Source organism: Neovison vison, chromosome 4 (genome assembly GCF_020171115.1).
Source record: "Neovison vison isolate M4711 chromosome 4, ASM_NN_V1, whole genome shotgun sequence".
Lineage (NCBI taxonomy): Eukaryota > Metazoa > Chordata > Mammalia > Carnivora > Mustelidae > Neogale > Neogale vison.
Window position 1 is genome coordinate 213685551 of NC_058094.1, and position 16549 is coordinate 213702099.

At 45.3% G+C, this 16549-nt stretch overlaps 1 protein-coding gene and 1 pseudogene across 4 annotated transcripts in view; one reads left to right on the forward strand and one right to left on the reverse strand.

Moving 5' to 3' along the window:
- Positions 1 to 16549, reverse strand: part of LOC122905097 (solute carrier family 23 member 1-like) — a 47602-nt gene that overhangs the window by 9494 nt on the left and 21559 nt on the right. For all 4 annotated transcript variants that reach the window (XM_044246629.1, XM_044246628.1, XM_044246627.1 and 1 more), the window contains exons 4-7: positions 8379 to 8538; positions 2257 to 2438; positions 1287 to 1404; positions 46 to 202 (exon numbers count right to left, since the gene is read on the reverse strand). In XM_044246629.1, the coding sequence (XP_044102564.1) occupies positions 46 to 202; positions 1287 to 1404; positions 2257 to 2438; positions 8379 to 8538 (617 nt within the window). The remainder of the gene's footprint in view (positions 1 to 45; positions 203 to 1286; positions 1405 to 2256; positions 2439 to 8378; positions 8539 to 16549) is intronic.
- LOC122905663 lies at positions 4840 to 5023 on the forward strand (annotated as a pseudogene).

The following is a 16549-nucleotide window of genomic DNA, read 5'->3' on the forward strand; positions in this document are numbered from 1 at the left end:
GAAAACACGTGTCCCTGGTAGAAAGGGGCCCTATCTTCTCATTACCTGGGTAAGGGAAGCGAAACCAAGGAGCCTGGCTCAGCACATTGCCTTTGGTGTCAGTGCGGGCCAGGTGCCCATAGGCCGTGGGGGCCGTGGGAAGGGCGTTGGTGACCGTGAGCACGAAGCAGAGAAGCCACGAGAGGCAGAGCGCCAGCAGCACCTGCAGAGGGAGCCCCCTTCACTACCCTGCCCAGGGCCCCAGGCCCTGCCAACACCTCCCAGAGGTGCTGGGCCTGGGAGGGAGGTCAGGGAAGCTCTGTGAAATGAGGAAACGCTGGGTTACGGGCCCTTCCGATGCCAACAGCAATCTGTGTCATCATTAGTGCATTTAAGGAATGTAGGAAACAAACTGTGGAAAAACCTTGGGTCAAATGGAGGCAGAAAGGCCTAGCAAAACGGGCACGGCCTGGGTCAGAAGGATTACTGTCTGTTTCTCTTTCCACCATTGGCTGGTCACATGACCTTGGCTCAAACTCTCTGAGCCTCAGTTTCCTCATCTGTACAATGGAATGACAATCACTGTGCTGCAGAGCCTGAAGCTCTACTGAGATTTAATCCCTGGGGACAGCCCCAGAAAGGTGCATTTTTAGCAACATCCCCGAGGAAGGCTTGTGCACGCAGAATGGTAGGACCACCAGACTGCAGGGCAGTGAGGGATCAGTGAGATGTGGAAGTATCTTTTTACAATGTGAAATGTAGCTCACAGTGGAATTAAGGGCTGAAAACATACTGTGTGGTTGGCAGCTACACAGATCTCACACCAAGATGCAAATCCAGCAGAGCAGTGTCTGAAAAGGGAGGGACCAGCCCCACTGCAATGAGTCCAGATTACCCACGAGCCACCAAGACCTTGATCTGAGCAACCAGGTCATCAGTTTTGTATAATTAGCCATGAACCTTGCTCTGGGGATGGCCCCAGGAACGTATGACAAGGCTTTCCCACACGGGTGCCCAGAGCAGCAACCTAGGGCAGAGTTCTCTGCTCTGGGGTGAGAAGCTTCATGAACAATGGGGACTGCATTACACCAAAAGCAGAGGAGTGTTCCCATGGATGGCGGGGTTCCCCTTGACCTCCTTGTACAGCAGAGGGGTGGGAGTCAGGGAGGTGAGAACCTGCACATGGGGAAGTATTTGCCTTGGGGACCTTCTGGGAGTGCAAGAGGCTGACCCTGACCCTCACCCTCCGGGCGAGTCCACTAAGAAGGGAAGTGCTTCTTTCCAGAAGCGTGGGGAGTGCTTCTTACCGGGAAGACCTGAAACAGGTAGAACTTAGACGTGTGGCACTTCTTTCCTCCATAAACCGGCACAGGTACTGCGACGTTTTTCAGGTACTGAGAAAACAGTACGATGAGGAAGATGGTCCTGAAACAGACACAAACCATGCCCAGGCTGGCTAGCTGGGGCTCGTCCTGAGCAAGGGGCCAGGAAGTTGAGCCACCATGCATCTCTGGAAGGGGGTGGCCAGGGCCGCACCGGGAGGGTCCCCAAGGAGGCAGGTCCCATCCCTGAGAAGGTGGGTTGTTGTTCCCTTTCAGAGCTGCTGGTGGCTGGAGAGGAATACCGGGAAGAGGGACTATTCCTCTCTGTGGGTCAGATGCTGGACAGATCCCAGCAGACGGAGAGAGTGAGGCCTGAGTCTGAGACTGTCTTCTCTCCCAGGTCATTCTGCAAGTCCTCTTGGTCCGACCATCACAGCGGCATGAATGAGTGTGTCCGGTGCCAATCCCAAGTCCCTTCGAGGCTCTGTGGAAGTGTCTAAGGCCTCTTCTTTCCCTAAAGCCTTCCTGATCCTTCCAGCTGGCTGTCATGGCCCCCTTTCCTGGACCATGCATGGCCTTCTATGATTCTTATCACTGTCTCCTGGTGTCACAGCTCCTTGGACCCAAGGCTCCTCTCTCTCCTATTCTACAAGATTATGGAGAGGGCTGGAGCCCTGTCTTTGCACCCTTCCCAGGTGACAGAGGTCTACAAAGATTGGCTCAATGAAAACCTAGCAGGCAGAGGACCCGCAGTATCAATATTTTGTAAACACGACACTAAGTATTCTTACATACTGCCCATGATTAACTCATTGTTTTTGAGGACTAATCATGTAATAAATAGTCGTAGAATCTATAAACCACAAGAGTTTGCCAATACCAAGAACACGTTATTCTTACTGGGTGATCTTCCAGAAAGAACTGAGCTTCCATTTCATTCCCAGGGAGTACTTACACAGCGGCAATCCCCCAGTGGACCCCAGCGTTACTGCCTGCAGAATCAAAGAGAGGCAAGGCCACCAAGGAGATGGTCGGAGCGATGGTCAAGGGGCCAATGAAGCGCATGAGAAACCCAATGAGGCCTGAGAATCCTACTAGCATCTGGACACAGGATGCAACCATAATGGCACCCTGCAACTGGAGAGAGAAAGTACAGCTCAGACACCTTGAAGCTTGCGGGAACTGTGGGCCTCAGCCCAGCCTGGGCCATCATGGCAGACCCAGGGGCACAGGCCACCTCTCAACCTGGGCTACCCCCACAAGGGGGCGCCCTCAGAGGCACTGCAGGATCAAAGCTGAATCCCAGAGTGACGGAGGCAAGGAGAGCCCTGTTCTTGCTCGTCTCTCCAGTTCTGGATTTCCAACTACCTGTTGGACATGTTCACTTCATTAGAAGGTTTTCTGGAAATAGCCTTCAAAAGTATTTATTGGTCATCGTGACTATGGTGGTGATGTCTAACGTCACTCCATAGCGTGCTGAACCTCTTGCTGCCTTATTTTTCTGTGTTCCCACTTTCTATTGCAAGAGTTGGCAAAAAAAAAAAAAAAAAAAAAATTCTGTAAAGGACCACATAGTGAATATTTTAGGCTGGATGGGCCATATGGGCTCTGTCGAAACTTTCCCAGACAAGTTGTGAACAAATGAGCCTCGCTGTGTTCCAATAACATTTCATGTGTAGATACTGAAATTAGAATTTCATATAATTCTGACACATCATGAATTCATAGTCTTCTTTTCCAACCACTTAAAGTGTAAAACTGTTCTTAGCTTGTGAGCTATATAAAAACAAGCAGCAGGCCAGATCTCGTTCCTGGACTGTAGTTTGCCAACCCCTACTCAACTGGACCGATTGAATTTACTTAATGGCTCCTTTCTTACTCTCCTAGTTTGGATGTTATGCATTCCATTTTATCCCTGAAAACTTTTCCTTATTTTAAAGTCTGCTCTTTCTGAAAGTAACAGAGCAACTTCTACTTTGTCTGGATTAGTGTTGGCATGGTATATTTTCCTCCATCCACTTACTTTCAATCTCTGTGTGTCTTTATATTTATCTTTTAACGATATTTATTTATTTGTCAGAGAGAATGCGAGCACAAGCAGGGGGAGCAGCAGGCAGAGGGAGAAGCGGGAGGCTTCCTGCTGAGCAGGGATCAGATCCCAGGACCTGGGATCATGACCTGAGCCGAGGCAGACGCTTCACCGACTGAGCCACCCAGGCGCCCCTATGTGTCTTCATTTAAAGTAGGCTTCTTATAGACAATATATAGTTAGGTCACCTGTATTTTTTATCCCCTCTGACAATCTCTGTCATTTCGTTTGTATATTTAATCCACTGACATTCAACTACATAGTTGGGTTGATATCTACCATACTCGTTACTGTTTTCTACTTGCTGACCTTGGTTCTTTGTTCCTATTTTTGTCTTCCTCTCTTTTTGTAGTTTTAATTGAGCATTTCATAGGGTTCAATTTTTTGTCCTCTCTTAGTGTATCAGTTACACTAATTTTTTTTTTTTACTTTTTTGAGTGGTTGCCCTAGAATTTGCAATGTACTTTTACAACTAATCCAAGTCCACTTTCAAAGAACACTATGCCACTTCATGGGTAGTCTGAGCACCTTATAATAACAAAATAATTTTAATCCCTCCTTCTCATTCCTTCTATCATTGCTATCACTCATCTCACTTATACCTAAGGACACATAAGTAGGTACATAAAAACTACCATGATACTGAAAGGTGAAATCTGAACTGGTCTAAGGTGTTGAAAACTGAACTTGCCTTCTTTTCCCAGTTTTTTACTGTTTCTGCTACCACCATGTCCTTAAACTAGATTCACTGTTGACTTTCACTTCCCCATTACTTGAGCCCAGTAAGTAACAACCTTCCTTTTGGTCCTGCATTTGCATCACCTTCACTGGGGACTAGTGTAAGGAGATACATGTGGTGTGCTGGCCACCAATGGTTTCAGTCCTTGAGATGTGTGTGGATAAATACAATTCAAATGAACAGGGAGACGCTACCTTAAGTTCCAATAGCCTAGTTACGTGAATTCAACCAATCAATCCAATTAATGAAAGGAGGTTGAAATTTGCAAGAACTTTCTCAGACTTTACAGCATTGGTGAAAAGCATCAGACCAGCAGATGGAGCTCAACGGCCACAGATAAGGATTCGGGTTTGGCTCACTGTGTCAGAGATAACGTGGGAAAAAAAATAGTGGAGACTATTGTCCTAGGGCAAAAGGAATCCCTACCCTGGGCCCTGAGTTTCAGGCAGGAGTTGGCAAACTTTTTCTGTAAAAAGCCAGATAGTAAATATTTTAGACTTTGTGAGCCATGTGTGCTTTCTATCACATTTTCTTTTCTTTTCTTTCTTTTTTTTTTTTAAACAACCTTTTAAACTGTAAAAATCATTCTTAACGCGTGAGCAGTTAAAAAACAGACCTCGGGCTGGATTTGGTCCCAGAGCTGAAGTTCTCATATTCCTTTAAAGAACGTTAAAGGACTCTGTATATCATAAACACAAAAATAAACAATAAGCTTTGCGCAGTGGCAGTATTGTAGCCAATGAGGTTTATCCGAGGTGCAATTAATGCTAATTGAAAAATGAACAATAGGGGCACCTGGGTGGCTCAGTGGGTTAAGCTGCTGCCTTCGGCTCAGGTCATGATCCCAGAGTCCTGGGATCGAGCCCCCCATCAGGCTTTCTGCTCATCAGGGAGCCTGCTTCCTCCTCTCTCTCTGCCTGCTTGTGATCTCTCTCTGTCAAATAAATAAATAAATCTTAAAAAAAAAAAACAATAAAGGTTAAAGAGAATATGGTATCTCTGCCACTTGGGGTAACATTTTTTTTGTTGTTGTTTGTTTGTTTGTTTGTTTTTTATTTATTTGACAGAGAGAAATCACAAGCAGATGGAGAGGCAGGCAGAGAGAGAGAGGGATGCAGGCTCCCCACCGAGCAAAGAGCCCGATGCGGGACTCGATCCCAGAACCCTGAGATCATGACCCGAGCCGAAGGCAGCGGCTTAACCCACTGAGCCACCCAGGCACCCCGGGGTAACATGTTTAACACAGGTACAGCATGACCCATATCCCTAAACACCTCCCTCACTATTAATACTGTTCAAGCCCCAGGGAAATTATTTTCCAGAACTCTTGCCCAGTGTCCTCGAAACACAAGGCAAAGGCTTCCGAATGCGCCGAAGGTTTGTGAGTTGTGCTATGATAGGGCTGGAGGCAGATGCTTCATTAGGACACAGGGAAGATTTGAGCAGACATGCTTAAGGTAGGAGAAGAGACAAATGAATGCGTCAGATATTTCTTCTTGGATACTGTGCAGGCAAGAGATTCCTGCAGAAGAAATTCCAGAGCTCAGCTGGTCTGCATGGAAGGGAAACCTTCCCTGGCGTCTAGTAGAGCAGGGTGAGGAACCCCCACTTCTTGTTCTTTGCTTGGTTTTAATTTGGATTTAATGAAGCCAAATATGGGCTCCCCAGGGGGACAGCAAAAACAAACAAATAGACAAACACCCACAAGCCATGCACGTGTTCTGTGACTCATTCTGTCGACGGCCTCATAAAACCAGGCTTCCTGAAGAAGCATAGCCTAATTTGGAGAAGGCACTATAACACGTGGCATCTGAGATTGGCCAGTGTATCTGGCAAAAATCCAGGACTCACCAGCTTGACAAGTGAAATTCTTAGGGAATATCTTGGTCCAGAGCTGCCACGGGAGTGTTCTTTAAAGATTCCAGAGCCTTGTTAACTAACTCTGGGTCTAACCCGAGATAAAAAGGAAGCACAAGGCCTTGAGGGGGTGATGGAGGGACTGAGCACTTTAGGCCTCTCAGAGCACAGGTGGGTGCAAAAAGGTTGCTTCTGAAAGGGAAGAACCGCAGAAGGTTCAGGCTGACACTCACGGGTCTGGCTCAGATGGATGTCCTCTGCCCTCACAGCTCAGAGCTCCCTGAGGTACCTCACAGCTCAGAGCTCCCTGAGGATGTCCTCTGCCCTCACAGCTCAGAGCTCCTGTGAGGTACCCCACACTGAATGAGGACAGACCCTGTCAGAAGCCGGGAGCTTCCACTCTGCCATGGGGCTTCGGGTGAGGCTGGGGTCTGGCGCAGCTCCTCCACCCCCTCCCTTTCACAGACCCTTACTAACCAGTCCACCCTGTTTGGAATTAGACGACTAGTGAAGAGCATCAGTAGCTCCGATCAGAGACCCGAACCGTTATCTTGAGTAGGGCCAGAAAGACATTCAAGTTTTTGCTTGATTAAAGGAACATTTACTGATTAAAAGAAATACTGATGGGCTCCTGGGAGGCTCAGTCAAATTTCTGCCTTTGGCTCTGGTCATGATCCCAGAGTCCTGGCATCGAGTCCCGCATCGGGCTTCTTGCTCAGGTGGGGCCTGCTTCTCCCTCATCCCCTCCTCCCGCTTCTAGCACACACACACACACTCTCTCTCTCTCTCAAAAATAAATAAATAAAATCTTTTTAAAAAATAAAGGAAATAGTTACGGTCAGGCAAAGAAAAGGCAGTTACATAGGAGGAGTTCCTAGGATTCATGAGCCAGTGACAGTCCCTCACCCCCAGGACAGACATTACCTCACAAGGTAATCTAATTCAAGCAACAAAGACTTGAGTTTCACCATGTGAGTCCCTGAATTCAGAAAGCATGGGTGCCGCTCACCTAATGGAGAAAGGGGGAGGCTGTTAGAGTATTTAACACTTCCACAGAAGGCCCTTGGTGGGAAAAAGAAAGCAAGTCTAAACGCAGCCTGTGGGCTGAGTTATGTGTGATACTACGCACGCGCATAAATGCCCAGGGTTGCCCCTGTGGGCTCGGGGCAGGGCCAGCGACTAGCAGTCCGGTCTGACAAGTGGATCGTACAAAGCTCTGTTGAAATTTTACCGTGTGTGGGATAAGGTTTATAGTTCAATCTCAAATACTGGTGGTTCATGGTGATGCCCCCGAGTCTTAAAAAGAGGGAGGAAGTATGACTTTGAATGTAGTCACGAGGGTCTATGAGTTGATACCTTGGGCCACAAACCACGCGCACGGGGCCCCCGAACAACAGAATCCCTATCTCCGTCTGGAGGCGCTTGCATTGCCCACGGTGGTCCAGATTGTCAACAGCGATGGGCACGTGTGCCTTTGGTGGGAGACTAGGAGAGTGTGCGGCCCATCGCAGAGCTGGCAGTCTGCCCACGCCTGACATTTCACAGAGTATGGAAGGATTTTGTATTTTTAAAAACTGGTATTCACGGTGTTGCTAGTTTGAGCTCTGCTTATTCTGCAACTGAGGACCCAGCCCAGACGACTGTGGCCGCCCAGACTGCCCACCGGCATGAAGATCAACATCTGCAGCAGGCAGCTCAAGGATTTCCTGGCCTCCTTCACCATGTGAGCCGGTTCCTACAACACATCTCCTCCTGCATGTACCTCTACACATCCCGTTGGTTCTGCTCCTCCAGTGATCCCTGACTGGTACACACTCCCTATGATTCGGCCAGCCCATTCCTACATGTCTGTTCAGTGGAAAACATAGATATGTTCACCTAAAAGTACCAAGTACACAGACATCCACAGCAATACTATCTATAGCAGCCAATAACTGGAAACTACCCTTAAACACAGTTTGGGTAACAGCAGAATAGAGAAGTAAATTACTGCGTAATTATGTAACAGAAGGCTACTCAATAAAGAGAATGAAGAGTCTACCCCTACATATAACCGGGGGAAAGCCTGTTGTAAAAATCATGGTGAATGAAGAAGGCAGACACAAACTGGTATGTTCTGAGGAGTTCTGTATAGAAAGTTCAAAACCAGGTGAAACTCATCTATGGAAACCCATCTGTTTCTTGATCCCGTTGCTGGTAACAGGAGCAAGTTCAGCTTGGGAAATTTATCGTGTTATTTTCTCTATGTCCTAATTAAAATTTTAAGGTTCATTTACAAACGGACAAGCGCAGACTTCGGAAGGAGGCGAGAGATAAATGGAACTAGAGCAAAATTATCAAGCACATCGTCATAGTATAACATCACCCAGTCCACCTCCCCTTGGCCCATTACCTCTCGGATCCTCTTCTGCCATTCCTCGGTGAACTCGGGAGAGCTGGTGTTCACCAGACTGGCATTGAATGTCCACTCAGGGCACTTCCAAGCAGGAAGGGAGAGCATGGCCAGGGAGGGTGCCACGAAAGCAAATGTCCCTCCCTGGAGAATGGGCAGCCTGGAGGAGGGGGACAAGGAAGCAGTTACCCACAAGATCTGTTAGCACGGGTCTGAAACTGGGCCCAGTGGCGGTCCTTTAATCCCAACCCCTAGCCCGAGTTAGAGGCCATCCATGACCCAGCTGCTCTCAGTATACAAGGCGCTCCTGCTGGACTCCAAGTCAGACCCAGGAACCCTGCCAAACCTTGAACAGATAACACGTCTACCCTGGTCCTGGAGAATCTTCCCCAGGGCCCAGGAGAAAAACACAGCTCCCACGGGGAGGTCTCCCACCAAGAGAAGTACAGCCTAAAATTTGGGTTGCCAGACTCCTTTGTGTCTTCAAAATGACCAGCAATCCCAGACCTTGACCTCCAAGCTTCCTTTTTATCACATGGACAGAACAGTTTTTAGGTCAATTATCAGGGCAAGTTCCTTCCATCCAGGCCCTTCTGACTCCTGCTCAGCCTCTCCCTCTGGCCTCTGAGAACTTCTAGAACTTTCTTCCCTTTGAGGTAAATGCGGCCTGATAAGTCAACCTCCAACAAGCCTCTCTTTATTAGATCAGAGGCTATCTGGGCTAGCCTAGTCTGCCCACCCATGACATTAATATTGGGGAAGGGTGGCACAGAGGCACCCCAGCGTTTTGCTACACCCAGTTCAGATATTTTTTCTTCACAATACAAGAAAGGTATACTCAGAATTTCACAAAAACCTCTTGGAGGATTATTCTTGAGAATGACTCAGTACATCCTATGTAATGAAAATACAAATTTTTTTATAGTTTTTTAAAAAGATAGGGACGCCTGGGTGGCTCAGTTGGTTGGACGACTGCCTTCGGCTCAGGGCGTGATCCTGGAGTCCCGGGATCGAGTCCCACATCAGGCTCCCAGCTCCATAGGGAGTCTGCTTCGCTCTCTGACCTTCTCCTCGCTCATGCTCTCTCTCACTGTCTCTCTCTCTCAAATAAATAAATAAAAAATCTTTAAAAAAAAAAATAAAAAAAAAAAATAAAAAGATCTTATTTATTTATTTGACACAGAGAGAGAAGGAACACAGCAGGGGGAGTGGAAGAGGGAGAACAGGCTTCCCAGAGCAGTAAGTCCAGTGTGGGGCTCGATCCCAGGACCCTGGGATCATGACCTGAGCCAAAGGCAGATGATTAACAACTGAGCCACCCAGGCACCCCCTGAAAATATAAATTTGATGGAAGAGTTCGGCTGCCTAAGTGGCCTTGGTCTCTTGGCTGAACATGAGAGTCGATGATGCCTGGGCATCAGCCTGAGAGGAGTTGGTGGGCTTGTCTAGGACTGTGCCCAGGTACGGGGTGTACATAAAGCTCCAGGGGATTTGAGTGTGCAGCCAGGGTGGAGGACAGCTGATCTACCTCCGTAAGTCTAGACACGCAAGGTTCCACGGTAGAACAGAATACATTGCCCACACAAGGCAGGAATATACAGGGGATGGTATGGGTATGTGTGAATACCTTCTCAATTTAAAAATTATGACTCTAAGTATCTTTTTTTAAAAGATTTTATTTATTTGACAGAGAGAGAGAGAGAACACAAGCAGGCAAGGAGCCTGATGCAGGACTCAGTCCCAGGACCCCAAGGATCATGACCTGAGCCAAAGGCAGCTGCGCAACCGACTAGGCTTCCCAGGCCTCCCATGACTCTAAATATCTTGATAGAGAAGGGAAACATGCTCTACTTTGATCTTTAAAAAATCCCCTTGAGCTTTCTTTTTTTTTTTTTTAAAGATTTTATTTATTTATTCGACAGAGAGAGATCACAAGTAGGCAGAGAGGCAGGCAGAGAGAGAGAGGAGGAAGCAGGCTCCCTGCTGAGCAGAGAGCCCGATGTGGGACTCGATCCCAGGACCCTGAGATCATGACCTGAGCCGAAGGCAGCGGCTTAACCCACTGAGCCACCCAGGCGCACCCCCTTGAGCTTTCAAAGTGAACATATAAACCTTTGTATATGGATATAACCAGAGTGACGTGAAACAGAACTTGTGCTGTAATTTTTTTTTGCTGTAATTTTTTTACGCATGTTGCACTCATTCACCAAGTGTCTATTGAGGATCTGCTCTTGGTGGGCAGTGGCTGCCATGATACTGAGGACAGCACGGCGAGTGAAACCAAACTCCCATTTACATTTTAGGGACACACATCTCAGCCTCATACTAACAAAATAACCACTTCCAGTAACTTACCCTCAAGGATTACTTTAAACACCTCATGACGATGCTCACGTACAGTCTGCCATGTCCGCCATGTCCATTCTACTGGGATCCACAAGGGCAGGGATTCGTTATCTTTCATTCCCATCCCTCCAGCGCTGAGCCTGGCGCCCCAACATTGGGCTTATCCTTTGTTTTTTGGCATGGAATGAAGTCCTAGCAAGGGTTATTTTGCATTTCATTAAGCTAGGAGAGATGTGCACCCATTCGTTTGGTATAATGTCTGTTCTCTACAAACTGTCTGCTCATTACATAGGGTTTGGATACAGTCAAAATATATTCATAACAATTCTCAGGATAGTGAGCTTTCTTTTCATTAAAAAAAAAAATGCTTTCTGTTACTATATGCAGGAATTCATCCCCAGTTCAGAAATCATTAAAGAGAGCATTTCCAAATTTTCAAGCAGTTGAGCTCCTTTCTAATTCTGTTCATGTTATTTTCTTCCAAGATGATTACATGTCATTGGGATAATATGATACATGGACTTTCTGCCTTTTGGTAATTGCGAAATATCTTTTATGTCCAAGAGCAAGATGAATTTTTTTTCATTTATTTGTCTAAAGGGTATTATCATGTTCTACCTTTATGTTCACACGACGTGTCCATACATTTTTCCCTTGTTATTTTATCCTTACACCTTCCAGTTCCATTTTCTATTCCTTCTGCCCCATTCCCACCCCCATTTTATTAGGTATAACTTTTTTTAAGATATTATTTATTTTAGAGAGAGAGTGCATGAGTGTGAGCCGGGGCAGGAGCAAAGGGGAGATAGAGAGAGGGAATCTCCAGCAGACTCTGTGCTGAGTGCGGAGCCCATCGTGGGGCTGGATCTCATGATCCTGAGACCATGACCCAAGCCAAAAGCAAGAGTTGGATGCTTAATGGACTGAGCCACCCAGGCACCCCAGATATAACTTCTTACCAGTACCCTTTATGTATATAGGTAAGAGAGAGAGAGATCTACGTACACACCTTGCATTTCTGCTAGTTCTTCCTTTATGCATGTCCCCAATATGTGTATAGGGTATGTGCACTCAGTACTATTCTAGGCTTTTGTTGTTGTATGTATGTCTTACCTTTGGTGGTGACCTTGATGCCTATCTGTATTCTTGTCAACTTCCTGATTCATTTTATCTACTACGATGATGACAACCTCTATATTTTTAAAATCTGCACATGGGTATGATTCACTATTATTCTACATGTGCCTTCTGACTTGCATGTTTCTCTTATAAACTATAGACTGTTGATTTGGAACCAACTCAACATTTTAGATCTGGAAGAGCCTCTTGAAACATATCCAGCTTGGTCTTGTCATTTGCATAGGTAGAGGATCTGGGCCTGAGGTCATCGAGTTAACCAGGAGGAGTGCTCAGGGCTCCTCCCTCTTCATCCAGGTTCCTCACTGCCCTAAGACACTGAGAAAGAGCAGGAACACACCTACAGCAAGTTTAAATCCGGCTCTACCTCCTATCAGTTGTGTGACCTAGCTAGGCATGCTGCCCAACTTCTGCAAGCCTTAGGGTCCTCTTTGACAAAATAAGAGTCCTCTCCCCGGGGAGTAGCCGTGAAGATTAAATATGTATAAATGTGGAGGCCAGTGCCTGGGGCCCAGAAGAGCTCAGCAGACAGCAGTTGTCATTACTTTATGACTCCCTCAGAAATGTGTGGGTACTTCCCGAGAAGGTGGTGTATGTTACGACATTTTCTTTTGTGTTTTCTCTTACAGATGCTCTATTGTAGGCTTTTTTTAAAAACTGTTGTCTGGCATTCCCAACTCTTGCAGGTGGGTTCTCTAAGATTTGTTTTTCTGTATCCTTTGTTTTCTTTTGTGTTGTTGGAATTCCTGTGCTCGGGCTGGTCCAAGGCTGTGTCTTTGCGTTAATTATCCCCTTGCTCTGTGGCCCGTTGTACTCAGCCCTGCAGGTTGTACAGCGTCACCTGCACAGAGCTCCAAAGCTTCCACTTTACTACTGATCCAGTTCTTAAAACAGACACAATCTCTCTACTGTAGGGGCTTGTGTTAACATTTAAGGGTTAATGTCTGAGGCACAGCTCTCTTCGTATGATATCACAACACATGTCTGTTGGGATGGAGTTGCTTCTGTTGGATCTACTCATCACTTTGAAGCTTATTACTCTAGTATTGTTGTTGGACCTATTTCAGAGGTCCCCCTTCCCTGGTTCTTGTTTTTGTCACATTTGATTTGAAAGAGGTGCTCTGACCATGTCCCACAAGTTCCAACACGCTGTGTATTACTTTGAACATTTACACGTCACCTTGTGTCAAATAGGATTTAAGGGACTTACAATTATATCACAATACAGTAAGGACCTACCACTCTACACTCAGACCACCCCGTTTCACCTTCTGGCTCTTCCTCTCCTCCTCCCAGCCCCACTCGCTACATTCCCAGCCTCATGAATCTTTACAGGAAGCGCCAGTCTGAGCTCAGGGTGGGATCTGGCTGCAACTCTCCATTGCTGCCCTCACAACATGCGGTATAAAATGTGGGCAGACTTTCCCAGACTATCCTTCCAGCCTTCACTGTCTCATGAGGATGCTCGAGTCTGAAGAAGACAAGATGCCCTGCCATTTTTCTTTACAATGACTTGCAAGTTTCCTAAGAAAAGGTTAAATGTCAAAATCTGTATATCACATGTCTTATAGGACAGGTATATTGGGTTGGCAGAGCCAGAGGAATGTGTCCCCAGGGCTACTATTAACATCTACGTTTACGTAGTATTATAAAGGTACAAAGGTTATCTCAAGAGCCCTTCAGGGAAGTGACGCTGCACTTCTTGGGCTGGAGGAGACTGGGGGCTGGGGGCGGGGAGGGCAAGTGGTGGTAGGAGGGCTCAGCTCGGAAGTGGGAAGCCCTGATGAGAAAGGCTGAGTCACCTGCCAAATTGCAACAGTGTGTTTGTTATAAAAACAACTGATGACAAGGCATGAGCTAAGAACAAACTAGAGTTGATGTTAATGATTAGAGGAGACATTTTTCCTCCTCTCTTTGTAGTCCGGATTTAACCCAGAAACAGAAATATCTACCCTTTTGAAAGCAGTGGGAAGATAAACTCCCACCCTCCTCTCGGAGCTCTCAGGTACTCCTGTTGAAGAAAAATGTATTCATGACACTAGTTAATGACATTCTAGTGACTTTATTCAAGGAGACGACTACAATGTAGTTCTGTAGTAGGGGAGAATGATCTGGCTTAACTCCGAATACCATAAGAAAAGTTGGGAATTTACAGCCCAGGAGCAGGGATGGGTCAGGGGCTGGAAAATTACCAAGAGGAAACATCAGGGATAAGGTAGGAGGTGGGGAAATCCTGCTGAAGGCAGGCCAGGGTGATCAGACATCACCTGAATGATGGTAGAGAATGAGGAAATCAATCAGATGTGGAAGGTGAGGATGCTGACTATACTGAATGAGCAAGATTCTTGCTGAAATTGGAAAATGCAGAGACCAATATGAAAACTCAAAAGTCAGACTTAGTGTCTGTTGGACTTAAGAGAGAATGGTCATAGTTGATCTTGTCCATTAGACATTATGACTACATAGATCTCTTCCAGTTAAGTGATGAATAAACAGAAAACTCAGCATGACTTGGGCCTGAAAAGGTCCTGCAGAAGAGGCCTGCTCTGAAATTGAGAAAAAAATTTCCTTTAAGAAGTAAGTGAAAATTGTTGAGTATGCTCAAAAATAACAGATGATATACCTGCATTATAGAATAACTCGGGACAATATTTTTTCAAGATTTATTTATTTGAGAGAGGGAGAATGAATATGAGGGGAGGGGCAGACTGAGAGAGAGAGAGAGAGAGAGAGAGAGAGAGACACTTCACCCTGAACATGGAGGCCAACACTAGGCTCGATCCCAGGACCCTGAGATCAGGACCTGAGCCAAAATCTAAAGTCAGACCCTTAACTGGCTAAGCCACCTTGAAGCCCCACTTGGGATATTTTTATTTTGTTTACTTATTTATTAGAGAGAAAGAATGAAAGCACAAGCAGGTGGAAGGAGAGGGAGAAGCAGGCTTCCCTGATGAGCAGGGAACCCCATGTGGGGCTAGATCCCAGGACTCTGGGATCATGACCCAAGCCAAAGGCAGACACTCAACCAACTGAGCCACCCAGGTGTCCTCTTGGGATATTTTTAAACAGAATTCTAATAGAAAATATATGATGACTTAGCTAAATGAGACATATAGCATGCTCCTTGAACGGAAAAATTGATATTACAAAAGTGTCACTTATTCCAAGTTAATCTTTAAATATAATGCAAATGTAATCAAAATCCCAATGAGAATATTTTATTTCATATAATGATTTAAAAATTCATCTAGAAGAATTTAAAAATTAGAATAACTTATAAAGACTTTTAAAGGAAAGAATAATGAGGAAAGCATGCCCAGCTGAATAAAGTACAGTAGAAACTTACTAATTTTAAAACAGGGTGGGGGGTACTTGGGTGGCTCAGTTGGTTAAACATCCAACTTTAGGTTTCAGCTCAGGTCATGATCTCAGGGTCATCAGCTTCTGCACTCTGCACACCGCCCCCCTCAAATAAATAAATAAATCTCAAAACAAATCCAAAACCAAAAACGAAGCAGTGTGGTAATGGTTGAAGACACAACAAAGAAATTAATGGCAGAAAACAACAGCCCTGAAACAGATAGATGCTCAGATATATAGGAACTTAATATGTAATGAATAGTCTTGATTCCCATTTATTCAACAAATGATATTGAAAAAATTGGCTTTTAGGGAGAAAAAAATAAATCTGAGGACTCACTTCTACAATACACCTAAATAAATCCCAAATAAATTCAAGAGTTAAATTTAAAAACCCAAACAACACACATATATAAGTACTTTTTTATTTTTTTTATTTTATTTTTTTTAAGATTTTATTTATTTATTTGACAGAGAGAGATCACAAGTAGGCAGAAAGGCAGGCAGAGAGAGAGGAGGAAGCAGGCTCCCTGCTGAGCAGAGAGCCCGATGCGGGACTCGATCCCAGGACCCTGAGATCATGACCTGAGCCGAAGGCAGCAGCTTAACCCACTGAGCCACCCAGGCGCCCCATAAGTACTTTTTTAAAAAGGTGATTATTTGTCTTATCTATTGAATATAGAAAGGATTTCTAAGTCTAAAAGTAGATCGAGAAATAGCAAAGGAAAAAAGTAATAAATTTTACCAAAGAAACATAAAAGCTTTGATATGGCAAAAATTTCTTAATCAAAAATAAAAACACACTAAAAATGTTTATTGCAATTAATAAATACAAAGATTCAATATTCTTAATGTGTACTGGATTTTTTTTTTTTTTGCAAAGTAAGAAAATCGTTGACTTCTGAGATTATACAATCAGCCTCTCTTGAGACTCCAATAAAATGACCTTAAAATATATTTTAGAGGGATAAACCACAAGATAAGAATATCTGAGCAGGAGATCTTTGAAAGATAGAGAGTAGATTGACAGTGGTAACTGATCTGACTGCCCCCGGGGAATCAGTATTCTACGCTAGCAATAGGTAAATGACATTACACTGAAAAACTCACAACATATCAAATACTGGCTCTTGATATAAGAGTAAATGTGGAGCTAAAACAGGTTTAATGTCTTTTTCGGTACCAGTCAGGTAACTGTCCTTTCCCCATCTTGGCAGAAGACTAGTTTATTCTGTAGAAAAGGCAAGACACAGGGTCTGTGGATTCTGCAGAGAAACTGGCACAGCTGAAGTGGAGATACCATACTGAACACTGGGGTGATTCATTTA